This window comes from Copadichromis virginalis, linkage group LG5, assembly GCF_057382275.1.
Source record: "Copadichromis virginalis isolate Kocher_CV1m ecotype Utaka linkage group LG5, C_Virginalis_male_GT1.1, whole genome shotgun sequence".
NCBI classification, from domain to species: Eukaryota; Metazoa; Chordata; class Actinopteri; order Cichliformes; family Cichlidae; genus Copadichromis; species Copadichromis virginalis.
The window spans coordinates 37,477,995-37,505,761 of NC_140622.1; the positions used below are offsets into that span (position 1 = coordinate 37,477,995).

General features: G+C 39.3%; 2 protein-coding genes across 4 annotated transcripts in view; both read right to left on the reverse strand.

Moving 5' to 3' along the window:
• Positions 1–1,362: 1,362 nt before the first annotated feature.
• On the reverse strand, positions 1,363–11,383 carry LOC146710279 (uncharacterized). 3 transcript variants are annotated; one of them, XR_014920584.1, is made up of 5 exons: positions 11,141–11,204; positions 10,972–11,053; positions 1,924–2,123; positions 1,684–1,853; positions 1,363–1,604 (listed from the first exon to the last, which is right to left on the reverse strand). XR_014920584.1 is itself a non-coding variant. In XM_085457654.1 (4 exons), the coding sequence occupies exons 1-4, from the start codon at positions 11,363–11,365 to the stop codon at positions 1,510–1,512; spliced, it is 363 nt and encodes a 120-aa protein (XP_085313780.1). In that variant the 5' UTR covers positions 11,366–11,383; the 3' UTR covers positions 1,363–1,509. The 3 variants fall into 3 exon arrangements, 1 of the variants encoding a protein (XP_085313780.1); XR_014920583.1 differs by having other exon boundaries at positions 1,684–2,123; XM_085457654.1 differs by lacking the exons at positions 1,924–2,123; positions 11,141–11,204 and adding an exon at positions 11,350–11,383.
• Positions 11,384–14,013: 2,630 nt separating this feature from the next.
• shmt2 (serine hydroxymethyltransferase 2 (mitochondrial)) overlaps positions 14,014–27,767 on the reverse strand; it is a 29,028-nt gene continuing 15,274 nt past the window's right edge. The window contains exons 5-12 of the mRNA XM_085457655.1: positions 27,620–27,701; positions 24,704–24,826; positions 20,081–20,220; positions 19,796–19,958; positions 19,489–19,588; positions 16,155–16,310; positions 15,417–15,524; positions 14,014–15,157 (exon numbers count right to left, since the gene is read on the reverse strand). Of these exons, the coding sequence (XP_085313781.1) occupies positions 15,030–15,157; positions 15,417–15,524; positions 16,155–16,310; positions 19,489–19,588; positions 19,796–19,958; positions 20,081–20,220; positions 24,704–24,826; positions 27,620–27,701 (1,000 nt within the window). The 3' untranslated portion in view covers positions 14,014–15,029. The remainder of the gene's footprint in view (positions 15,158–15,416; positions 15,525–16,154; positions 16,311–19,488; positions 19,589–19,795; positions 19,959–20,080; positions 20,221–24,703; positions 24,827–27,619; positions 27,702–27,767) is intronic.

Below are 27,767 nucleotides of genomic sequence, written 5' to 3' on the forward strand. Positions count from 1 at the left end.
GGCCAGCAGGAGGAGAGGTCCGGGGTTAGTTATTTAGTTATTAAGCAGAAGATTTTAAGAACAGCATCTGCATATAGGAAAATTTTAACACAGAATTCCACTCACGCTGTTGGTGTTAATTAAACGGTTTGTAAAATTGTTACATACACTATAAGCTTCTAATATTTGTAGCTGACTTTTCTATTGAACTTTTTCATATTCTATAAAAACAAAAAAACAACAACCTCCAGACAAAAAATAATATTAGGCTCATCACTTCACAAATCTGCGGCTGATTGGATAAGTAAGCCACACATGGACACATGCTGAGAAATGAACTTGCAGATAAAGAGGACAGAAATAGAATCAATCATGAGAGACTAATGTTTGTGTGGGTTACTGAGCTCTTAAACCAAGTTTCTGTCCCAGAAAGATGCCGTCCAAAGACACAAAACTGTTTGATCACTGCGTGTCTTTTAAAGACCAAAACCACATTTTTCTTTCAAGGTATGGAGCAGGAAAAGGACACTCAGAAGCATTCGTTTCTACAAATATGTCTCCTGCTGGCACAATTCTCCCCTCTTGGAGAGTTCATTGAATGATGAATGTTGTGTGTCTGTGTGAGTCTACATGTGCGCGCGCCCTCGCTCAGTATCACTGGCCACCTGACAACATAAAATCCCGCTCTAATGGCACACAACCTGTCTCAATGACAGACCCCTGGGTTCTTCTAATACACTGCTTAATAGACAATCTATGTTCCAGACCCTGCATGGGTCCATTTATGTGAGTGTGTCTGTGTGTGTGCAGCTTTTAAACAGTAATATGCTTTCTCCAACAATGTGGTGACCTGCCCTGTGGGTATTGTCTGTTGCTGGGTATTGTGTGTGTGTTTGTGTCAGATGCACAAAACCTGCTGACAGGTAATCAGCTGGGCCAAAGTATCACACTGGGGCATAATCGCAAGGTCACACACACAGACACACACAGGGGGGACAGTTATTACCCAACCTGAACAGCTTCACAGGTCGCCGTGATTGCACTGCCTCTTTGCGGTAATATAAAACTAACACACAGAGGCGAGAGCAGCTCACTATGAAACAACTTACTAATTAGGAGTAAAAGCTTCCTTTTATAATCTATTCTGATGCCATTCACTCCCTCCTTATTTACTTCAAATATGACTTTTCAAAAACATCACCTGCACCCTGTTCCTTCACAAACATCATTTTTAAGCTCTCGTAGTCTAATAATACGCTTTCCTTGACTGCTTTTTAGCTATTTTCTAAACTCAACAGAAGTCAAGGCAACACTGCTATTTAAGGAGGACTATAGAGCTGAATTAGTATATTCATACGGCTTCAAAACTCAGTGTGTCACGGCCCAGCGGCACGAGGGAACAAAGATGGACACAGGTGCAGAAACCAACCCGGAAGCGAGACGGTAGGGAACAAATGATTTATTTTCGCCCACAGGCAAACAAAAGCAAAAGCAAAGCGGCGCCACCACACTCGTGGCGCGTAGGATTATTTACGATAAAGAGGGCGACCTAGACACCTCTAGGAGACGGCTGAACAGCAGAGGCAGCGGGGAGGTAGAAACAGGACTAGGCAGGGGCCGGGGCACTGGAATAAGAGGAGATCACGGTCAGTGGGATCCAGCAGACAATCAACGATCCTCCACAGTTGAATTGAGTTGCCTTACTTGGTTTCAGGTGGAGGTGACAGGTGGGGCGGAAGCCCGGAAGCGGTCGAAGCGTGGGGAGGCAGGCAAGTGAGTGGTGGGCCGGCAGGCCACGTCGTGTTAGCAGCAGGCGGCCCAGGTCCAGGAAGGCGGGAGTGAGGGAGACAAGATCTCCACTCCAGGTGCTACCTCTGAGGACAAGAAAAACAAGTAAGACATCACACAGCGTCTGACAGAGTTATGATGCTCCACTCGACTGACATGGGGATAGCAGATACTCAGGCGATGAATGGTTGAGAGCGCAGGTCTGATATACTGCTGGCATGATTGCTCACAGGTGGTCAGCCAGGGAGGAGCAACCGAACTCCGCCCAAAGGAGGAGGGGCCACTGTCGGAGACCTGCAGGTGCCCACCCAGACCATGACACCGTGTCAACAAACCCAGGCAATCCTTTTCCATAACTGCAAACATGAATGCAGACATGCAGCCCCAATCAGACTTCAGAAGGCAATGAACTATGGCAGCGTGTGATTAAGATCTCTGCTTCACAAACACAGGTAGTGCTGCTTTTCCATTACATAAGTTGATGTGAGAGCTCTCATCAGCGAAGCAGAATGAGACAGACTTATGAAGACCATCTCCTCCTCGATTAAATCGTCTCTGAGCAGATATTTTTAGAAGAGGATTAATTTTAATGGCTGAGATAAGAAGTAAGTTGTGGGTGGAGAAGGGACAAATAAATAAGTAAATAGGACATGCCGCAAAACAGGAGGCATCGGTGGTGGTGGTGGAGGGTAATGTGGCAGTTGTTGCGAGGCCCTGGGCAGATCCACTGATCTAGCAGAGATAGAGAGGCCTTTCATGTTTTCTCCCAGAGCTGGAGTGATGTAAAAATCAAAGAGAAAACCAATGTTTGTCTTTAACGCCTCTCCCTCATGACCTTTCATAAAGGAACAGGTTGTCAGTTTAAATGCTGCATTTCTACTTTTTTTAGTTTCTAAAAAAAAAATGGCCAAAAGGTGAATAGAAAAAGGATATAAATTAGATTAAAATTAAATGGGTTATGTAATTCCGATTTTTATTAAATTTAACTACAGACAGACCTTTTTATAGCAGAGATCTTTACCAATACTCGAATGCATCCAACTTTATAACAAGTATCATATTGTCTGCAATCATACCAGCATAATTGTTATGTAATAATATCATTATTATAGCAATACCATCCGTTTTTGTTCCCCAGTGTGCACAACAACGATCAAACCCAGGCATGTCTGAGAGTAAGAGCCTCATAACAGCCTTTGATGACAATTTAGGACCTAAAAAGGAGCCACTTCAACAACCTCTAACAAATCTCAGTACTTCAGGTCTCCACCCAGCAGTCCTCGTAAAATGTGAAAATATGTTGATGGTGTCATCAAACTGCGCCTGTTTTGGAAGACTGTTGCGACGTCGGTCATATGCACCTGCAGTTGAATGTTAGCTGTTTTAATTTTTTCAGAAATCTCTCAGTCAGAACATGCTATATCATGTTTAGGTGGAAGCTAGCAAGCTAACTTCCTGCTAACTTTGGATGCCTGGATGTTAAACTTAATTGTTACATCTTGTAAAGCAGCAAAGCTGACCATTTTATTAAAGATTAAAGAATTTAGACAGTTTTTAACTCTCAGTGATGCCACAGTGTTCGTTAGACTTTGGGAGCTGAAGCAAATGGAGTTTTGGACCCAGATTACTTCCCGAGGCTCCTGACTACGGTAGCCATAATGATCCGAAACCCCATCAAGCGGTGCAGCCATTCGTAGCGTACCAAAGTTGTACTAAAAGATTTGACAGATTTTTTTAGCATAAGGTGCACCAAATTATAAGGTGCACTGTCGATCTTTGAGAAAATCAAAGAATTTTAAGTGCGCCTTATGGTGTGAAAAATACGGTTTACAGAAGAAAATAATAATAATAATAATGGATACTTTATTGATCCCCATGGGGAAATTACTTGTTTTTCTCTGCATTTGACCCATTCACTCAGTGAAGCAGTGGGCAGCCCACTAAGCAGGCGCCCGGGGAGCAGTGTGTAGGGACGGTACCTTGCTCAGGGGTACCTCAGGGTAGCCGTTAAGTGGATTCGAACCGCCGACCTTCCGATCATGGGGCGACCACTTTACCTACTGAGCTATCCCTGAATATATCACAATATATATTGTTACTGCACATGCTTCAAATTACATTGCAATATGGATTTTAGGCCATATCGCCCAGCCCTACCCACATGCAAACAAAAAACACCACTTGAAACCTCAATAAGATGTTCTGATTGCTCTAATCAGAGCTGCACAGATACAGATGAAGATCCACTTCAAGAACTGAATGTTTATTTCCAGGTGTCATTGACTTTAATGTTGTGACTGATGAATTTATACAGAGTTTTTATACAGCCTATACTGATTTTTGATATGACTATCATCAGTAAATAGAAGGAGAAAAAAGTTGTATTTATCAACTTCACAAAACAATACCAGTAAGATCGAGTATTATTAAATAAACTGTAAGTGTTTATAGAGACACAATGTTTTGAAATAATTTTGTCTAAAGGCAAAGAAAGCTTCCCTGCAAAAATCAACAAAAACAGGATTTTATTTTAATGTAAAGGAACCAATACAGTTAAACCTTTAAGCATTTTATTCACACGCATCAGCTGGTGATATATACACATGATTTTGTATTCCAGTCTTTCATATGTTATAAGAACATCGCCTACAATGATGCGTTATTGAGAAGTGTGCAGAGCTGACCTTTATAACATCACAAAACCACAACACAGTCGAGCTGCTTGTGAACAAAGCTGAAAAGAAAAAGCAGAAAATGGCACATCCCACCAAAAATACAACAATGCACAGGTAACATCCGCTCTATATGAAACTCTGAATATGCCAGCAGCAACTTTATAATGTGGTGTATGAGAATAGCTCCCACTGTGTGAAAAGCAGGACAAAGAATTATGCTGCATTGGCAGTCTGGCTCCTTGAATCCCTCTTCACTTTAGGAATGAGAACAGCTTCCACTGCGGTAAGGGTGAAAACAAAAACAAAAACAGGTTTCAATTACTGGCTCCCTGCTGCAGGTGTGGGAAAATATTTGTTTATTTAAGGTCAAGGTAAAAAGGAGAAAATCTGTGTGTAAATCAAGTGTAACTGGCTCACTTAGAGAGCACTCACTGCCACACGGACACACGAACAGAGGTTACATGAAGAGGAAGTCATAGACAATAACTCTCTGCCTTGCTTTTTAGACTAGCTCAACTGATCCTTTGTATCTGTTTTCTGAAAAAAATAACACAGTTTTACTCTTAATTAATAGAGCACCAATTCAGTGCACTCACTGTATTGTCATCAGGGTCATTCAGTGTCAATTGACCAAATGCTTACAGCTTGACCATCTCTGATTTCGTTGATCTTGATGCTTTGATGTACAGTAAGATAGTGAAATAAAATTATAGTAAATGCATTTCATCTCTTGTGGTGTTTTATTATTTCTGCAGCAAAAGACTGTTACTTTATGGTAGATCTGAGAGGTCAAACAGACTGCAAATTAAGAACGCACTAGCAAATCAAAATACATAAAAGATGCTGAATAAAACAACAAAAGTAGAAAAAAGGCTCACAAAACACAACAGAAGTGCTTCTACGGACACAATAATGTGATGGACCAGTGTGGAAGTGACAAAAATCAAAAAAATGCAAAGGATTGCCCTGAGACACGCTTATAAGAAGCAGAAGGTTCTTTAACTTTTGTGGGTTTTTTCTATTTCTGTTGTGTTTTTGCTTCCTGTATATTGCAGTACATTTAGCCTCTCAGGGTCACCATAGTACAAGTGCATATATAATTTAGCCAAGTCCAAAATACATATTACAAAATAATCTGGACAAGGCAGGAAGTAGGAACTTATGAACTAGGTTCACACAAGGGAACCTGGAACTCACAGAGAACAGGGCAAGAGCGACGCAACCTAGAGGGACAATGCGACAAAGGGCAAGGGAAAGATGAGACAAAATATACACACACAGGATAATGTGGGGACAGACCACAGATGGAACGTAGAACAGAACCAAAAAACAGAACAATGAGTCCAAGTCCAAACAAACAGAAAGACTGGTAAGTCAGGAGGACAATTTCCTGAGGTGAAGCCAATCAGGAGGCCAGCTGGGTGGCCAACGACTGAGATGGAGGCTTTTGTTATTGCCTGTAAACAAAAATATAAATAACTCAAATATTCATATTGGGAAAGTGACACAGAACACTTTCATAAGTTCTGATACTACCAGACACCAAATCTATCAATGAAAGTGAAATTTAAGTTGTTAGATGCAATTTTTTTTAATTACAATGTTTTTGCAGGATACTCTTTCCCCCCCACCAATTTCCTAGGTTAATGTCTTTGTAATATTCAAATCAGATGAACGGTCTCAAAGTACCATTTTATGGTACTGGGTACACGTCATATATGGTGATCTGTGCTACACATTTCAACAGCTTTTCAAAAATTCTAGTGTAGGCTGTACTGTCAAATTTTCAAGCAAATTCAAGCTCCCACAATTTTATGCAGAATTTCAATTACACTTTTGAAATTCCATAGTCCTAAAGTCACAGTTTGGCCTAAAACACTTCAATGACATACCTTTAGTAGGTTGTACTAACTAATATGGAATGACCCATTATTATAATTGGCTATAGGTTAACAACTGTATAAGTTGTTTTTTTTATGTTGTTACTATATCATATGACTATCATTTGTAAGTGGACACAGCAGAAGTCAAAAAGAAAAACAGATCACAAAGCGTATAAAAATGTACTTTAAGAAGTGATTTGAAGGAAGTCAATGATTATGCAGCTTCATTTCCTTTGGTATGCTGTACCAAAGTCTAGGGGCCCTGATGGCCTAATCCTTGAAACACCCTGAAGGGCCAAACCTAATTACCTAAGGCCTCGAATTAGCTCAAAGGAATCAACTTTTATTCCATTTAGCTTGGGGCCAAACTCATATGTATGAGCAGAAATTTGTGCCATCAGAAACTGAATTTGAAAAAGTTAAATTTGAATTGCTTGGATTGAATCTGAATTGTAACTTGAATAAGTGCTTTTAAAAAACTGAATACGAATTAGCCTAATTTGAAATTCAATTTATTGGTTTGAAAATGATCATCACTAAATTGAAATTGAATTTTATTTTTGAAAATGAATTCATTTGCTTTGAAACTGTATTTCATCCTTTAAAAATTTAGCTCTCAAATAATTTCAGATTCACTTCTCACCATTCAGTTTCAAACGTAGTTCCAAAATTCAGTTTTTTGGGACTTACATCCGGTTCCGGTTCAAGAGTAATGAGCGCAGATTAATAGAACTACGTTTTACTAGAGGACCGAAAGTGTTACTGACGGGAATCTACAGTGTCTTGAGCTGAATTAAGACTTCAGAAGTCATTCGTCATGTCGAATGACCAGCGGATAAACTCTCAAGTTGGTAATAAATGTATTACATGTATAAGAACAAGCGTCATGTTAACAAATGATACCGCACAGTAACTTTTATGCTTATTGTAGCTGTTAGCTAAAAATGCTAATTTAGCGTAGTTTCCCCTGAATTCATCTTTGACAAACAAATATGATCAACTGTTTCTAGTAGAATTCCAAAGTTGTCATCTTGGACCCTCTCAGAGCCCTGTATGCTTGCAGAGACCCCTACAGTAGGGAAACATGCAAAACGGTGTCCAAACCTTTGTATTTTAGCTTTATTTATGTCTTACACGGCATCCCAACTCTTTAGCTAACTTAATAACTTTAGCTAAAGTGAATAGTTAGTCTAATTCATTAGTGCAGCATTACTGGATCACCTCTGTTTGAAGTGATATAATATGATATACAACTATCACTGAAACAGCAAACTTTGTAAGTTTATCTCTTTATAAGAGATCAGGAAAATAGCAGAGAAGGACTCAGTAGAGCAGGAGCTGGTTGATATGATGCCATCTGTAAAAAAAAAACAAAACAAAACAAAAAAAAAAAACACAAAGGAAGAAAAAAAAAAAGCAGAGATGACCTGTAGCTATGATTCTCTTGTAATTGTTACTCGTAGCACTGATCAAAAAAAGTTGTCTCAGGTTACTTTAAAAAGGGGTGTCTGATATGACGACAGGTTGTTTCCACTCATGTCTAAATCTGTGTTTCACGTTTGTTAGGTACAGCTGGCAGAAAGATAAACTCCATGCTATGCAGGACTTTGTTAGGTTGTGCATTGTTGGTGCAGGGGATTCGATAAAGGGTCACGTTTGACTATGATTATCAGCACTAGCAGCAGCAGCATTTGAGGTAGCATGAAAGGATTAGGAGCCGGATTAGGATTACTGTACAGACCAGCATCATCCATGTGCTCTGATGTGATGCCACTGACACTATGAGAAGCACTCATGGAATAATTACAACGCATTAGTGTGGCTTGGATGTATAAATATGACTTGTAACATGGTTACATCCAGACAGACAGACAGCTCCTCCTGTTTATATTTAGATCATTTTATGGTCGTATCAACTTCTGCCAGGTTTAATCATGACAGGTGTTGAAGTGACAAAGGTACATTCGTGCATACTGTGAGGCACACTCATACCGTCTCTCTCTCTCTCTCACACACACACACACACACACACGCATGCACGCACGCACACACACACAGCTCCACAGACATGACAGGCTGAAGATGCATTTCTAATTAATTGCTGACACTGTCATTTATCCCTCTCCTCATTAAAAGGACATGATTTATTGTCAGATCAGCTACCAAGGGAATTAAATTTTATCATCCTTTCATTTTAAACTGTGTGCGTGTCTCGGTGTGTGTGTATGTGTGTCTCAGTGTGTGTTTGCTTCTGTTTTTACAGCAGAGGGCAGATCAGAGGGAGTTTTAAGGCTATGATATATGACCGGCATTATGAGGAAATGTACCAGATGGGTAATACTGTGTACAATTATGACAATTACAACTGAAGAGTACTTTTTCATTGCACTTTTTCTTGCTTGTGAACCCATTCCTTTTACAGAGTGATTTTATGATCTGTTCTGCTGGTAAAACATATAACTCATCTGCTGTGCTTCTACAGAACGGAACAATGAAAATATTGTGGTAACTCCTGCAAGGGATTAAGAGCAAGCTGCGTTACGTAAGACGTCCAACAAAAAACAAATACTTTTTTTTTAAGGACGGAACCATTAGTGCTGACTGAAAGGTTTCTCACCAAGTTGTTTGTATGTGCGTGTGCGCGCGTGTGCATGTGTAAAGCAGTTTCCAAAACCTACTATGCAGGTGTGCAGTGTTGTTTTCAGTATTTTCTGATGTAAAACTGAGTTAAATTTTGGTTGCAGAAGAATAGTTACTGGTGTCAGTAGTCACACACATCACTCTTTATGTAGCTGTAATGCACAGCAGGTAACCTCGGCTTTGTAGGCATTAAGTAATAACAAACTCATAGAAGAAAAATACCATGACCACAGAATGAAGACCACCTGAGTGGATACCAACAAAATTAATATTCCCAAACTATACCTGAATATATTTATAACTGCAGGTATGAATTACTGTCACTCATTGAATTCGAGACCCCATAAATTGGCAGATTAAGGTTTTCTGAGTACTCCGGCAAAAGTGACCAACACTCTGCTGTCTCATTAACTGCAGACCCCCAAACGTCTAGCGTTAACCTCAACACAAAACCTCTGTACTCTGAGCTTTGTGTCATGGGCTTCCATGTTGGAGCAGTTCCTGTAAGTACAATGTTTCTATACTGCTTTTCTACTCTGAGCACTAGAAACTGACAGTACATTACTATAGTCATATTTTGTCACACACATCATCTGGAGACAAGTAAGGTACAGGCGCAATTTGCTTTTCATGATTCCTACAAATCAGTCTGCTTGTTAAAAGCACCTGCCTAATATTTGGCAGGTCAGCTTTCTGCTTCAAAAATAACTTGCTGGCATGGCATAGACTTGCCAAGACTTGTGAAGAGCAACATGAACATGTATCAGCATAAATGCCAGGAAAAAAGGTTTCCCACCTGAACGGCAAACCCAGAGCCTCTTGCAGCCATCTTAGACTGAAAAAACCCAAACAAAGCTTTATTCATTATCCCACCTCTAAAGACACGTCGTTATCACAAAATAATCAATGCTACTTTTTCACCTCTCACTGGTTTTATTGTCGTGGCTGGCTGATACACAAAAAAATGTTCAGATTTTCCAAAAAAACCCATTTCAAATTGTTTAACTTACATATTTAACTTACATATTCAACAATGCACATAAGCTGTTATCGTTTAAATTCAAAGTAAAGGAAAGTATGACATAAATGTACCCTTAGTCAATTCTATTTTGTCATGGTTCAGTAGTGTGGATCCTAATGCACGATTCAACAAGATCACAGTTTTTGTGGGCCGATCGTGGCTCAAGATGATGAATGGATGTGTAAAGCGCTTTGGGGTCCTTAGGGACTAGTAAAGCGCTATACAAATACAGGCCATTTTTACCATTTTTGTGCTGGTATTCCAAAGGAAAAAACCCCCAAAAGCATCTGAGGAACAACTTAGAGAAAAACAGGGCAATGGAATACACTACCATGGGAAGAACAGCAGAGACTTCTAAAATAAATACACACCAGGTAATATGGTGGGGGAGACAGAACATAGGGACCTGAAACATGGAACAGAAAGGCACAGTAGATCAACATGAACATAACAACGCCACAGGGGAAGAGTAAAACTGAACACGATGAACACAGAAACACCAGACCTCTTCACAATAAAACAGGAAACATAATGAGACGTAGACATGACAACCCGAACTTCACAATGTAAGACACAGACATGAAACACATGAAGAGCAGGGGAGATTTACCATAGTTGGAAACACGAGGGGAAAATAATAAGAACTAGAAACACTTAAGCATGATAACAAATGAACTTAGGAACCTGAAGGGCTTACATAAACTAAAACATCAAAATGAACTAAAACTCAAAACACTGGGTCATAAGACCCAGGATCGTGACAAATAGTCCCAAATGCCATTCTACTTTATGCAAATTAGCCAACTGGTATCGTCATACAAACAGCTCAGCAAGAGAAAACAACCTCATGCAAACGATTTAAAAAATAGATGGATTCTATTGCATGCAGTGGTTAGATGTTACAATATAAGGCAGTAGCAGTAAATAGAGAGAAGACTTCAGCCTCTGTTGGACATATTAGCACAAGCAGCAAACAAAAACCTACCTGTGGATGCAGCCAACTGACATTAGCAGATGAACCTTTTTCGTAGAGTGGGAAAGGCGTGAGTTGTCCGGTGCAACTCTTCCTATTGGAAACGAGCAAAGGAAAAGTATTTATGTTTATGAAAGTAACTATTATAAAACCAAAAACAACTTTTAGCAAGTTTGCTTACTTTCATGGTAAATGAGTGCCAGGTATTCACACCCACTGTTAAGCAGTCAGCAGGTAAGAGAACAGCCGAACGGTGGGCGGGGCATAACAATTTAAGTATAAAAAAAAAGAGCATTGAGGCACGGGCAGTGTGCCACATGAAGGAACCAGCTCTAAAAATGTCCTTTTAGCAAATTGCAGTTCATTTTCCAGCCACTATGATAGACTCACCTGCTAGTGCAAACATTTTCTTGGCAGCAACTATTGTATTGGGGCAGGGATAGCTCAGTAGGTAAAGTGGTCGCCCCATGATCGGAAGGTCGGCGGTTCGAATCCACTTAACGGCTACCCTGAGGTACCCCTGAGCAAGGTACCGTCCCTACACACTGCTCCCCGGGCGCCTGCTTAGTGGGCTGCCCACTGCTTCACTGAGTGAATGGGTCAAATGCAGAGAAAAAACAAGTAATTTCCCCATGGGGATCAATAAAGTATCCATTATTATTTAGGCACGTTGACATGGTCAAGATAATCTGCTGCCGTTCTGACCAAGCTGACTCTGAATGTGGTTGTTTGTTCCAGAAGGGCCGGACTGAGTGTTTTGGGAACAACTGATCTACTCTGATTTTCTAACACAACCATATCTGGGATTTAAAAGAAATATATCCAGTAGGGGTGGGCGATATAAACGATATACGATAGAAACGATATAAATTTGACCAACGATAGAGATTTTGATCTATCGCGATAGCACATGTTGATGATGTCATCAAGCTGCGCCTGTTTTGGTCGAAAGCATCGCAGCGGCTACAATCAAATTATGCCGGTGAACAGATGTTAACAGAGATGAAGCACTTTTGAAATATGGGGAAAGCCAAAAACTGCGCTTCCTCCACTTCTATAACATTGATTCATTAATATTGAATTCTCTCTCAGCTCTTCTATTCCCATATTGTTGCAGTATATTAATAACTAACCTCTTATTGTGGATGAATAATCTCAGTTGTTCTCCTGACTGAAGTTTGCCCCGTGTATAGCATCCTGCTATGCGATTGCATTTGTCCCTAACCACCAGAATCCCTCACGTTAACTTTTATCATCGAGTGGAAAAAAAGTTGGCGTTCATCCTCCAGCTTCACTGTGCTAATGATTTGCTAACATAGCTGTGTTGCTAGCAATCACGTAGCACAACATTATATACCAGGTAGTCCAACTTCATTAACCCTGCAAACGCCACTGCTGTTTAGTTGTCTGTCTTCATTTATGTTGGAAGTGGTAGCAGAGCTGTACGTTTTAATTAGTTTCAAAAATCTCTCAGAACATGGTATGTCATGTTTAGGTGGAAACTAGCGAGCTAACTTCCTGTTAACTTGTAACTCCGTTAAATTTAATAACTTCTGTTTTCATGGATGTTAAACTTAATTGTTGCACCTGGTAAAGCAGCAACGCTGATGATTTTATTAAAGATGAAATAATTTAGACCGTTTTTAACTCTCAGTGTTCGTTTGACTTTGGGACCTGAAATCGATGGAGTTTTGGACCCAGATTACTCCGCGAAGCTCCTCACCACAGCAGCCGTAATGCTCTGACAATCCATCAAGCAGTGCGGCTTACCAAAGTTGTACTAAAACATTTTTAACAGATTTTTGCACGCCAAGATCGGTTCGAGGTCAGTAAGCACAACCAGAATTCATACATAAGGCACACTCTCGATTTTTGAGAAAATTAAAGGATTTTAAGTGTGCCTTATAGTGTGGAAAATATGTTATACAGAAGAAAAGAATATATCGCGATATATATCGTTACCGCTCGTGCTTCAAATTATACCATGATATGGATTTTAGGCCATATCGCCCAGCCCTAATATCCAAATACCTCAAAAAAAAAAAAAAAAGGCTACATTTCACTGTGTGTTATACTTGTATAACTATGCATGTGACAAATAAAGAACCTTGAACCTTGAACAGTGAACGGCAGTTCTCTGAGTTTTGATTGTTAATGTACTGACAATGAAGTACAACTTTTTCAAACTCTATCTTCTCTATATCATGGTCAACATGTTGACCAAGGATGGTTAACAGGAGAAAACCTTTCTGGTACAATGATAAATCACAGAAACTCATTTACTTGCTAATGCTAGCTGGAGCTTGCAAGGAAGCGCAGATCGTAACTGATCTCAGAGCTGTGAAAGCAGGGCCAGTGGCAGCATGCCTGCTGTCTTGGTTTCCCTTAGTTTACTGTCAAAGACATGAATGTTATCTACAATGGCCATGCGCAAACCACCAGTCACCCTGTTCCAATCAGTGTTAAGGTGAGACGGGCACACCTTCAGAGACACCTTGCTATGAGATTGAAATAAGCGTAGCTTTGAGGGGCAAAAAAACAAGTGAACAGATGCACATATTAAATGAGATGAGTTTTTAATTCATGGTTTGTCCTGAAGAAATATTACTGTGAGGTGTACCAACCAAATGGCCAGTGAGTGTAACAAGCTGACTTGTGGAAAACCAACCAAACTGCAAAAAAATGTTATAAGGAAAAACTTTTTCATACTTATTTTATAAACCAACACTTTTTTGTAAAACGGTTTGTAAAAAGTTTTCTTCTTGAAAACCAGAAATGAGGTATCATGAAATTAAAAAATTCAAGTGTAATTATATGAGTATGCATGTAAGTGGAGCTGTAGAAAATCTGTACTGTTTAGGAAACTTTCATCTGCAAACTCTGCCAGGTAAATGCCACCAACAATGTTATGTCAATATCAAATAGATGCATGCATTCACATTCTTTTTCTATATATTTTGACTAAATTAGTTTTTCAAAGCTTAAGATTTCTGTTTTAATCCTCTGCAAATACGTTAAACATAACAATATAACAGAATTACACAACACAGACCATACTTTCATTACTGGGGTTTATTAGAATGGCACTACTAAAATGAACACAAACATGAAAAAGATTGGTTCAAACCAGCAGTTGTCAGTTAAAAAAAAAAATCAGAGACTTCTGAACACTATAGTAAAATATGTTTTGACTGAGTTGTGATGTAGACAGTTTATTCGCATTTGTTGAAACCATGTGCACTGTGGAGGAGCAGAATGAGCACATGAGAACAGAAAGGGCCTCCAGCAGGCCACTAGTGTGAATGTCTCTGACCAAAGATTAAGAGACAGACTTCATGAAGGTGGCTGGGGCCTGACATCCTCCAGTGCGCCCTGTGCGTATTACCTGGCACCTTTTAGCATTCGCCATAGAATACCAGAATTGTCACTAGCCTTGTGCTTTTCAGTGATGCGAGCAGGTACACACATTAAAGGGTAAATGGTAAACTGACTGGATCTTATATAGCACTTTTTTTTTCTATGCTCTTTCTATTTAACATTCACACGCATTCATACTCTGATAGAGAGCAATTTGGTGTTCGTATCTTGCAAAAGCCTGCCCAGCCAAAGATATTTGGCATGCACACTGGAGCAGATAGGGATCGAAACACCAACCTTCCAGTTAGTAGGTGACTGTGAGTAAACATATCCAGTATGATTTTTCTTTTTCATTGAGATCACAGACACTATGACACCGACTTTTGCTAATTATTTCTTCCACACACATTTTTATTACAAAATGATATGAAGAAGAAAATCTTCACACACACACAATAGAAAATATGTTGTTCTGCTCTAGAAAATCTGTCACATTTGATTGTTTCTTTAACTCAAAATGGAAGCTATGTTTTTACCCAAACAGATGACTCGTGACTGCAAAGCAGTATAAAAATTATTTCCCATTTATGATTGGAAAAGCGAACTCAAGCCATTTCAGTTCACAGGCTCCAGCCACATTTCACTCCATCCACACTTCTGCCCTGCCGGCTCTCTGCCATCTGGCTGTGATAGACCCGTGAGTCCACAGTGGGCTAATGGTCGGAGAACCCTGGCATGGGAAAGGGCCTGGCAAAAGCTTCAACACGGTGGCGCAGATCTGCGATGCGAGCCACCGTTTCTGGGTCCTGAAGAAGGAAGTTCTTGAAGTCCTGGAGCTTTCCTGCAAACAACAACAGAAAAGAGAAATGCTCAGATGTTTATTCTTAGCTTCCTCTGTTTCACTACCACTGGGCATTTTGTCTTCTCTCATGCAGCAATTTTAAAGACCGTGCACTATATTTGACTTTATAAATTCACTAATGCTATTACAGTTAATAATGAACAGTTTCAAACTGTGCTTTGGTAAAAAGAGTTTAAACATGTTTTAGGCATCCCCTGAGCTACAGATTAATCTGCCCCCCTCCTCACAGCAGGCTCACCTGTCTTTTTCGTGACATCCAAGGCAATCTTCAAACCCTCATCCATGAACTCGACAACTTGCACAAAGTCAGCTTCTTTGAACTGTCTCGAGGTCAGGGCTGGAGCACCTGACAGAGAAGAACACATCACTCAGGTTGAAATAGACTATGAACTATATACTTCCTTTTGTACTTTTCCAGTTTTACGTTTTTAAATTCTTGTTCTTGCTTTTTTTCTGCTAATTTTGCCATATAGTTTTTAAAAATTGTATAGACTTGGAGCTTCTTAAAAGGTCAGTAATTAATCTATACAGATTCGACTACACAAATACTAATGGCTGCCACAGTGCAGGACAAAAGAGAAAGTAATAAGTGCAGTGCATTGGATTACAGGTACGAAATATTGCCTTAAGATAATGCTAAAAATGAGGGAGTGTAGATGAGAAGCTCTTGAACTTCCTGAAAGATGATTAAAAAGCCAAACAAGTTTAATTAATCATGAACAGCTCAGTGCTTGTGGCTTAATTTGTGGCTGACTAATTTCCATATGCAGAACTACATTTTTAAAAAAGCAACACAGATTAATTGAAGAAGGTGGTGAATGTAAAATAAATCTGACAAAAAAAACTTTATAACATTGCTGGACAACTGATCGGTTTCTTTTAACATTCAAAATGAATATACAGGGAAGCGCATGGTTTCACAACACCCCTGGTGTGTGTTCGGCCAAACACAGTGTGATGTGAAGCTGCTTCTTACCTAGTCTGAGGCCACCAGGCGCCAGGGCGCTCTTGTCTCCAGGGCAGGTAGTCTTATTGGTGGAGATTGACGCAAGCTCAAGTAACCTCTCAGTCCGTGCCCCGTCAACACCCCTGGGCCGCAGGTCCACGAGGACCAGGTGGGTGTCGGTCCCACCTGGAATTTTTAATGAGGACAGAAGCATGTTGTTTTGTAGACACACAAACCTCGCTGTGAAGCATTTGATCACAGCACCTTGTCACACCAATGTATGAAACACAGATATTAGATTTAGCTTAAGAAGGAGTACTGCTTGACATTTTCTCCTCTTTTATGTGCTTATCTGATTCATGCTATTTATACATTTCACAACGCTGAAACCAAAAAAGCCAAATTAGATTTTGTTCATTTAATAAGATTTAAGTGTGAAGGAGACAAATAGATCATTTATTTAGATCCCCGTTAGCTTCCACAAGAGTAAATGCACATGTTCCTGGAATACAGGCCGTCAAAATGCACTTTTTTAAGCAGGACACGTAAAAGTCTAACCAATAATAGTGACAACCACCAAAGGTATTATAAATATCTTTATTCTAGACATAATAAACCAAAAAACCCACAATAATCCGAGCTGCTGGATGACTGTGTGAGGCAGTTTTTTGTTTTCCTTTTGTTTTCTTTCTTTTTTTTAAGTGAGGACTCACTAAATTGCTGATTTTGGGACATGAGTGGATAATTATGTGTTCAGAGTATCAATGGAAGTACCTGATAATGTTGCTTTCTTTAAAAACATGGATAAGTCATTACACAACCTGTCAGCTAGTTTACCTTGCCTGGGCTGCAGGATTTGCTCATTAGTTCACAAATTTGTTGGTTATGGACAAGATGACTTTTATACTGATGCTTTTTTATCTTGGTGCTCCTTACATCAACTATACAAAGGCAGCTCTCCACAGCACTTCATTTAATAGTTAAACATTATGAAAATCTATCAGAGTAGCCCATGTGCAACTGTGTGTAATTCGACTACTCTGGAATTATCATTTACAAGTTCATAATGTACAGAGTTCAATTTTCAAGATGGCTGACCATTAAAATAGAGAACTCTACAACATAAATCTCAAAAATCACCCCCAAAGAGAATGACAGTGAGGAGATTAATGGGATAGAGTAAATCACAGGCCAAGCGTGTTCTGGACTGCGTTTTCTTTTTTCTTTTTTTTGCTTGTTTGTTTTCTTAAGCACACATTATGTCTGAAGATTGCTGCTAATTAGACAACATTTAGGAACTGACAGCATTATTTATAACCTGTGGTGGAACAAGAACATTTTAGGCCTCTTCCCACTTTGGTAATGACGCTCTCCATTAGCTGAGACTATGGAAGGTAGTTGTACAGTGTACCTCCTAGTAATTAGATCGTATGAACTTATTCTAGCTTTGTACTGAGAAAATGCAACTGGGAGATGTTAACTAATTAGATTCCACTTCCAGTTTACAAAGGTTTTAAGAGTCATCCAAATGTTATAAGATACGATATTATTAGTCTCTGTGATAGTTTGTCACCTGAAGGGAACTTAATCAGGAAAGTCAGACAGGAATTGTCTTTAAAACATTTCAAACAACTGTTTCCAGATGAAAATATTATACCTAAACAGCATTATTTACTGCATCTTCCTTCTCAGATTAAGGCTCTTGGTCCTACAGTGAGGCATATGTGTATGCGTTTTGAGTCAAAACATTGTTTCTTCAAGCAGTGGGCTCTGAAAAGTAGTTTTAAGAATATTTGTAAATCTCTTGTGAAGCACAACCAACTTTATGAATGTAGTCAGAACGTGCATGAGAAACATCCCATTTTTTCAAGTGAAGTCGACATGGGTCCAGCCAAAGAGGTGAAAAATGTTCATTATGTAGAAGGCAAGATTAAAGACTTCATTGAGCAAGTTGAACATGTAGTTTCTGTACAGTGGATTATGCTACATGGAAATATACATTCATGTGAAAAATCTTTGGTTATTTCTGATGTCATAAATGATGCTCCAGAGTTTGCACTTGTTAAAAACATCTATATTGTAAATGCATCTGTGTATTGTTTTGAATGCCAGCCTCTCTCTACAGTTGGGTGGAATGATCAATATTTAGCTTATGAGGTAGAAGTTCCCTGTCTAGCTCAGGCAAATATTTTTGTGGATGCTGGAAATCTTGTTGATTATACAGCATACCACTATGTAAACTTTAATAACAGCAAGTACATTCCAGTGAAGTATGATCTAACTGACATCATCAAACATTATTCTTGAGTCTTTTGTGAATATGTGGGCTGAAATAAGGTTTTTAAAGACTGGCAAAAAAATTGTTCTATTTACTTTTTATTTTACTTTTGGCGCAATCTGTTCAGTGAGGGAAACAATTTCAGTGTTTTGCCTCTTTTTCAATGTCACATTGATATGGTTTGACTGGTATGTAAGAAAAATAAATACACTGTGCTTAAGATACTAAGACTCATAATAATGCAATGTTGGGCATGATATTAACCTGCAGTTCTCAATAAAGTAGATTTGATGTCCTGATTCAAGTTAGGTCTATTTCTTGAAACAAGATGATACATCTTTTACAAATAACACAGCAGCTTAAAACGTTTATGAAATTCCAAAAAAGCTTGTTTCGTGTGAGATATGACTCAAAACAATATGTTTTCTAGAGTTTTTCACTTAACAAGATATCCAAGATGCACTGTCTAAAAACAAGTTCCTATATCTCACTGAAACGTTACTCTTTAGCTGATTATGGCTTATTTTAAGTGTGATTAGATATTTTGACTTGAAATAGGACAAATATACTTGGTAAGATTTTGAGTTTTTGCAGTGTAACAGTTGAAACTAAGTCAACCAACATTTATATAGGGTTTGTAAAAGCACTGAATTTGTGTTTTACTGGTACGGTCTTTCACTCTTTCCAGTTATTTGGCTAAAACATTTACTAAGGGATTAAAGAAGGGTGTATGTACACACTGCAGAGTAAGCACAGGACAAGTCTGTATTTTTAGAGTATCAATTGAAGGCTATACATCAAAAAACAGCTGAGGCCAGCGTATTGGATTCAGTACAAGATTCAAGCATTTGCTCACAACCGCAAAGTGACCACTTTCATCTGATTTTATTTTCTTGACTGACAAGGCAGGCGCAGCGACATTAGCCTATTTGCACATCATGAATTTAAATGGATTTGTGCTTTTTTTCTTGCTGTGTAATTTGCATTTTGTTACAGGACATTTTATGTGAATTTTCAGTGTTAAATGCTCTGTGCTGAGTCTGTGACTTGGAAAATAAAGAATTGAGTAAATACACACTAGATTACCTGATACCAGAGTGTAGCCTTTGCTGAGAAGAGCTGCAGCCATAGCCTTGGCATTCTTTAGCACCTGGTCAACATACTTCTTAAACAGGGGAGACTGTGCCTGGACACACAGAACCAAAACCATACAGTAAGTTTATCATTTGGCTATCAAAAATAGATACAGACATCAAGAAACTGTATGATGTAACTGCATCATGTCTAGAGTTTTATTAACAAAAACTAATGTTATATGCATCTTGTGACAGAACAGATTACTTCCCCTCTGCTGACTGAAGTTTATGCAACATGTTCTTAAGGTTGTGCAGACCTGTCTGAGTGCCACTGCTACAGCACCAATGGCATGGTTATGAGGTCCACCCTGCAGGGAGGGGAAGACGGAAAAGTTGACCCTGTCCTCGAGGTCGTACATGATTTCCTTTCCCTTTTTGTCAACTGAGCGAACACCCTTCCGATAGAAGATGAGACCAGCCCTGGACAGAACAGAATCTTTTACTGATGAAGCACTTTTACTATTCTCTAAAAACCAAACCAGGTTTGCTTCTCAGTAATTTGATTTTTGTTCCCACCCGTGTCTCTTACAGTTTGACCTTACCTTGCTCCACGGAGGGACTTGTGCGTGGTGGAGGTGACCAGGTCAGCATGTTCAAAGGGCGAGGGGATGGCTTTGGCTGCCACCAGGCCACTAATATGAGCCATGTCAGCAAGCAGGTAGGCATTGATGTTGGTGCACAGCTGGAAGAAAAAGAGGCAGGATGAGGGAACAGTTATAAAATTAAGACCAACATGTATACACATGTGGCAGGAAAGTTCCAGTTTTTTTCAATACAAGATCAATATGACAAAGACCAAAGAATTGATTGTGGACTTTATGAGGATCAGGAAACATGTGACCCCTGTTTCAATACTGGAGGTCGATGTGATAATTGTGGAGAACTATAAATACCTGAGAGTACACACCGACAATAAACTGGATTGGGTTAAAAACACCACTGCGCTCTACAAGAAGGGCCAGAGTCGTCTGTATTTTCTGAGGCGGCTGACGTCTTTGAAGATCTGTCAGAAATGCTCAGAATTTTCTATGTCTGTTGTGGCTGCTGCCATCCTCTATGCTGTTGCATGGTGGGGCAGCAGGTTGAGGGTCGCAGATGCCAACAAATTCAATAAACTGATCTGAAAGGACAATAATGTTGTGGGGATGGAGCTGGACTCCCTTAAGGTGGTGTCGGAGAGCCGAATTTTGTTGAAAGTAAGGACAATGCTGGGCAATACCTCCCGCCCACTCATCTGTGCTGACCAGTCACAGGAGCAGTGTTAAGTGAGAGACTAAGATCACCCAAATGCACCACTGAAAGACACAGGGAATCAGTCTCACTTTACAACTCCTCCATCTAATACACAGTGCAATAGTTATACCCTTAATATTTGCACACCCTCTACTGTGAAAATAACAAAAATAACAAAGTTTTACCTAATAAAGTTTCACCTACTAACCGGAAGGTTGGTGGTTCGATCCCAGGTCTGCTCCAGTTGGGCAAGATACTAACCTCCATGTTTTCTACGATCAGAGTATGAATACTCCATTGGTGTATGAATGCGTGTGTGAATGTTACAAAGGAAGCACTTAGTAACTCGAAATTTAAACGCAAATTAATAGTAGGTTGGTCCTGTCAGAGAAGAGTGTTTTTTAGATGTGATATCAAAGGACCATGAGAGCACCATGATAGCAAAAACAATGTATGTGCCACTATGAAATATGACAGAAATATGTTGGGCTCTGTTCTAAATTTTTCGGACTCAGTGAAACACTTCTGAACTGCAGGAGAGGGAACCAAAGCTTTGGTACTGCCCTTGCATCTACTGCACATGTAGAGGCAATCTGCGCATGCCAAATACTGTATGCATTGGCTTTGGAAATAAACAAACATTCATTGCAGTAATGATCATAGTTATGCACGGTTGCTTTGGCAGTAGTTAAAGCAAAAAGTTGCCTGCCGTTAATACTTGTACCTCACATGTGTCTGACTCCTTTTATAATACTGCACTGTGAAATGGACACTCCGAATGCAACAACAGATACAGTGCTGGTCCCCCAAAAGGTTTCCAACCTTTCAGTTACTAAATCAATGTAATAGTCAATTTTAAATTTAAACAAGCTCTTGATTCGTGCCAGGTAAGTAAATCCCAAAAAGTTGATTCTGTTCATCTGGATGTAGCGTTTTCAGTGAGAGAAACATTAATCACTCATCCAAGGAGTCAATTGGATGAGTGATGAGCTATAACAGAAACAACAAAAACTGATTATGAAGTAGGAAAACCTTAAATTTATGGAATTCACATAGTAGTATATGCCCCGTTTTTGGGAAGGCACCATGAGATTGCTTTGTCTGTTCATATTCCCAAAGACCAGGCCCAAACAGCTGATAAGTTACACACCCACGCACATCTATGAAGTTAAAACTGGTCCAATTATTTCGTTTGAAACAACGTTCAAACACAGCCAATGTCCAAAGAACAACTTTGAAACACCTTCATAAAAGAAAACTAGGAGAAGATCTGGCATGTCTTATGCGAAATGTAGAGAAATTATGGGGCACTCAAGACTCTTGCACAATATAAGAGTTTAAAGAGTCTAAAGAATAAATCAAAATATTAAATTTCAACCTAACAAATAAAATGAAGGACATGCTCAAAAATCAAACCGAGGTCTGTAGAAGTAACGACCCAGCAAACAACAGGCTAAATAAAAAATAAAGTTCTACCAGTCTCAGAAATAACCTTCACATGCGGTTTGGTATCTATGAAGAAGCTTGTGTGCTTGTATTATTTTCTGTATTGAATTTTCTTTTTAATTTGATCTATTTATTAGATTAGATTGAAATGGATGAGTGAAGAACTGCTTACTGAAAACAGTTTTGGCGATTTGCTGTGTAAAATGTCTGAATGGTCGAACTGACTGTAAAGTTTCATCCATGGATTTTACATTTTTTAAAATTGAACTTTTTATACTTTAATGGGTGAAATGTTTAAAACAAAAACTAACATAAAATGTGAAATTCCATTCAGTTTTATTTATACAGCCCAAATTAAACCAGTGGCCTCAATGCACACAAATCTATTTAATACTTCAATTTCTTGTCTCCATTTATTTATTTATACTATTTGTGCTTTATGTGTTCTAGTTCTAATGTACATATTAACCGGCATCTGTTTGTGGACAGCAGAGACAGAATTTCATTGTACAGAGAAATGCTTACTTTGTACACGACAATAAACGCTTTGAATCTTGAATGTTTATATTATTAGGCAAAGACCCTACAATAATACTGAGAAAATCATCTATAGCTAACTATCCAAGTCCTTTTTTAAGACAATTTCCTTAAGCATTAATAAAGTATCCTGAATCGGGTGCAGTTCCCTGTACTTCACAAAGACTTTAAATTAAAATCACTGAGCCTCCAGGATTAGCCTGAAAACTATGAGGTGAAAATACCTTCTCTTTTCCATCTGGATTAGATTTGCAGTGTAAGGTTTTTGGCCTTTCTTAGACACTGTCCCCTGCTTTAAGGTGACACAGTCCTGAGTTCAGAAAAAAAGTTCAAAAGAGAGCCGAAGCTATGATGTCCCATCTGGACAAGCCTCTGTTCCACTAGCTTCTGTTACTTAGCGAAATCTTACTTAGCATTTCTTTCATGGGCCTTTTTTTTTGGGGGGGGGGGGGTGTCTTCCTGGGGTTTACTTTTTATGTTTTGGAACAAATCAGTGCTCACCATGTTTAAAAATTGTAAACACTTATGATTTGCTCTTATGATAAGCTCACTGCAGCTCCTTTCAATTAATATTTTTAAATTCCTACTGATCTCTGCCATCTGTAAAGTTCTCTGCTCACAGTGCTCAGTTGGACTTTACTGCAGACATATTAAATATGACCCCTAAACTCACCGTGGACTCTGCCAGGCGGTTACGTCTTTTCCAAAAATAAGTGATTTAATGAAGACACCCAAGCCCTGATAAAGCTCAAACTTAGCACTTCAGCTTTAGTGAGTTTTTGACACTGCTCAAATATAGATAAATTACATTGTGTATGCATATAAAATGTTTTTCAGATACAATGTCTTGGCACTACATTTACATTTACCCCCCCACAGTTAAGATTTGAGGACTAACTCCATCTGTTAACGGTACCCATGTTCTCTAAGGAAAGACATTTCAAATGAGAGCTGGTGTAATTACATCCTTCAGCAGTCTTCAGAGGCCTGAAATATTATAACGCAATTCAATAAATCCTTGCTGTCTCTTGCCAGCATTTATTGAAAAAGGCACAAACAATAAATAGCTCGCTAACATGCAAATGACTCGCTGGCGAATGATCAGAGCAGTAAACAATCTTTTTAGTGCTCCAATTAATATGCATTATCGTGACAATCTCTCTTCCTCTCATATCTGAACTGGATCTGCACGTTTATTAGATTAAAAGGAAAGAGGGTAAAGAACACAAGAGGGTGAAGTGCGGCAGTTGATGAATACCGATAGTAAAAGAAAAAAAAAAAACACACAAAAAATGAACAACTCTACAATCTAGGTAGCTCACCCCCGCCTAAAATGTGAAGTCTGCCTAACAGATTCGGCCATAAAACAGAGAACAGTTGCACAGAGACATGCCAGGGGGAAAATATGGCCCCTCTTCAGGCCTAGTGGCAAAGTAGTTATGGTGCTTAATAAAAACACAGCTCTGTAATGGTGGGACACTCCATCTGATGGTACTAGCTAAAGTGGAGCTCTGCAACAAAGGGAAACAGTCATGGAGTGAATGAAGTGAATCAGCGGGTGGGTATAACAAAACAGATAAAGGGGCCTCTTGTGCACCGTCAAAGAGAACAGTGAAGTGTGTGGTTAAAAGTTGCTACTGAGTACTTGTGACTCAGTGTGAGTTGAGTAGTCAACAGAAGAAGAAAGCAGCTGTGTGTAAAGTGTGTAATGACCCTGAAATTAGTGTGTTTGGAAAATGTTGAAGCTTCAAAGTGAATGCTCTTTATTTAGAGCAGACGAGTCTCCATTTCTGTCGGACGAAATTAGCAAAGACACGGTTTGAAGTAATGCTGGCGAGATGTGACCTGTCGGTATGGGAAGCTGGTGTGTTTGGCATTACAATGCAAAGAACGGAAAAAGACGGGGTGAACATGGGGTGAGCTGTGAATGCAGAGAGTTCTCCGTGCACCTTCTTGATGCGGGCATAGTCAATGAGCCGGGCATAGGCACTGGTGCCAGCGATGATGAGCTTGGGCCGGAACAGCTTGGCCGTCATCTCCATCTGGTCGTAGTCTATAAGTCCTGTTGCAATCTGCAGAAAGGGAGCCAGATTGAGGAAACAGAGAAGATAAAGGAAGAGTGTGAAAGAATAAAGAGAAAGTGGAAGAAGAATGTGAGAATATTAGAGGGAATGTAAGGGTCAGGAGAAAAAAGGAATATGTAAAGATCAAAAAACTGTCAGATATCTGAGTATCAAGAGCAAACATATCTACACGGAAGAGAGATTTTTTCCATTTGAAGCTCATTCGAAGCAGCTGTATTTGAAGTACTTTGGCTACCTTAAAAGGGGAAGGAATTTATCTAAAGGAGGCATTTATACCCATCATATCATGGAAGAAGATGGAGCAATTGCAGTAATGCACCCCTACTTATCCTAATTTAACCATTCAGGGACCTGCTATGCTGGTGCAATGAACCTGAACAGATTCAGGTTGGTTTCGAGACTCTCTCTGCCCCCTTTTATTAAAATGAACAATGTAAGAAACACATTAGACAATCCATTTTTTCCAGTAAATGCAATTTGAAGTCACATGAAATGGAGCCAGGCTCACCCTGTCCAGTGACCGATATGTCTGATGCCTCATAGTGAAGTTTTGCCCCTCTAGTCCACCTTTAAGCGTCAGAAAAGAGAAGCAGTGAAAGACACCAGAATGCAGCCGAAAAACAAAGTGAGGGACAAAAACAATGGTGAATAAGGCAGACAGAGACACGAAAAAGAAGAGAGAAAAGGAGGAAGGAAAGCTTTATTTAGACAGCCTGATAATCTCCCATCTCCAGAGCACATCTATGGATGCCCCCTCACTCCATCAACCTGCTCATTGTGAAGACAGAGCCAGTAGTGCTGGCCAGCTTGTCGATTTCCCATTATCTTTCTCACAGAGGGGTCCTGCTTGCCCATACATCAGCAGGTCTGGACACACAGACTCTCATGACCATCCATCAGCTGCTACCAATACTGCAACTATGACCCCAGAAATAAAATATTCTACACTAAATATAGTCGAGTGATCAAAAGTTTATGTTAATTTTAAAAAATCACTTGTTAAATCTGATGCAACCTAACTTAACAGATGCTGGTGCAGGTGGAAAATACTTTGAATGTGTTACAAGTATAGCAGTAAGACTACATGGTCGCCGTATATTGACTATAAACTTGCGAACTGCCCTGTGTCAGCAAACAGCTGCCAGCAAGTGTCTGTTGCGTTTAAGTTTTGTGAAGTTAGACACTAAATCCCTAGCCACACTGCCTCATGTCTTCCCTCTGGGGCAGGGAAACAAACAGGATTTTCTAAAAGGCTATTATTGTCTTTACATTTCTTGCTGTTGTTTTGTGTTTCTTTCAATGAATAAGTTAATGATTTTAAACAAAAAGAGTAACACTGTAAAAAGATTCAAATATAGTTTAGTTATCCCAGGTGTTCACATTTGATGAACACAAGCTGACCAACACTGTCAGCATAACTGCCAATATTATGACAGCAATCTAAGACATGGCTTATTGCTCAGTATACATTTACTGTAATGTGGCAGTAGTCATTATTACATTATTATTTTTAAGTTTAAATTCTATTATAAGAAGAACTAGCAAAAAAGCTGCGTGTGTCGGCCTTGTGCAATGTGTTTACATCTAACTCTAACATACTGAAAGCTTGACTGTCTTAACATTTGCTGGCTTATTGGCTTTTGGAAGACTTCTCACACTGACATTCGTAAGACATCAAAAATACATCAGTATATCTCCCAGTTTTCATACTCTACCTCCAAAAAGCGAATCGTACTACACTGGTATAAATAGTAGGGCTGTGCGATATGATCAAAATGTCATATCCCGATATGACATTTCTTATCCCAATAACAATATATATCACAAAATAGTGCATTTTCTGTAAATTCTGTGAATCTCGGGGAACTCGACTTGTGTGAAGCGTTTTCAGCTGGGCGTCGTGTACCTGGAGTCGAGTGTTTTGACTGATGCATTAAACTATACATTTTTAGACATAACTTGTACTGGCTGTCATTTTCTTTGTATTTATTACACGGTGTGCTGTGGGGAAAAGCCTGTTCTAATGTTTGAGTCTAAGGTGTATTTTGAACACCTGATGGCTCTTTTTTGCTTCTCATCCGTTAACTCTCTCCATACTTGTTCACGTGATTCTTGCGTAGGTGGTTGAAGAGGTTTGCCTGCTCTGTGTTTTCTGGTCCGTGTCAGACTTTTCATAACCAAACCCTGTCCATGCTACAGAGGTAGCCCCTCGTTTAGGAATAAGGTCCTCGATTTGTTTTGACTGGTCCTTCTGTTTGGAGCTACCTGGTTCTGCCTCATCTTCACTGGCCATGTTGGCATTCTCTGTGCCCGCATCCACGTGGTGACTGTAAGCACCATTTATAGTTACCTTATGTTTTTATTTCAGGTAATTTGTTTGACGCATATTCTGAAATTTGATGTTTGAGAATAATGTATATCATTTCAGTGTATTTTGAAAAGTTGAGCTTTATTGTGAAAGGTTTATGTAGAAAATAAACAAGCAGACGGCGGAACCACACAATGATTTTACCGTTGCTAATGAAAGTACGTGTAAAAACAGTCGCTTGTCCGTCCATAGTGTGGTTATTTTAAATCGCCACTACAGTGACCATCAAAACGATGAAAAAATATTGCCGTAAACAGCTTATTTTGCGACACCACAAAACAAACGATAGCATAATATGAAACGATGTTTTCATATCCGATATGTATATTCATATCATCCCATATGTATCATCCTATCAAACAGCCCTAATCAACAGGTGTCAGTAGATATTAGTAGAAGGTTTTTCTACTTACATTTAGCTTGTAAGGCATTGTCTCAAAGTAGATTGAGGTTGCAGAGATTCTTTTCACATCAGACATGTAGCCGTGAGACAGACTGGAGTGAGAAAAAACAATATATACATAAAGAATAAAACATGGAAGTTCAAAGACTCTGTTTGTA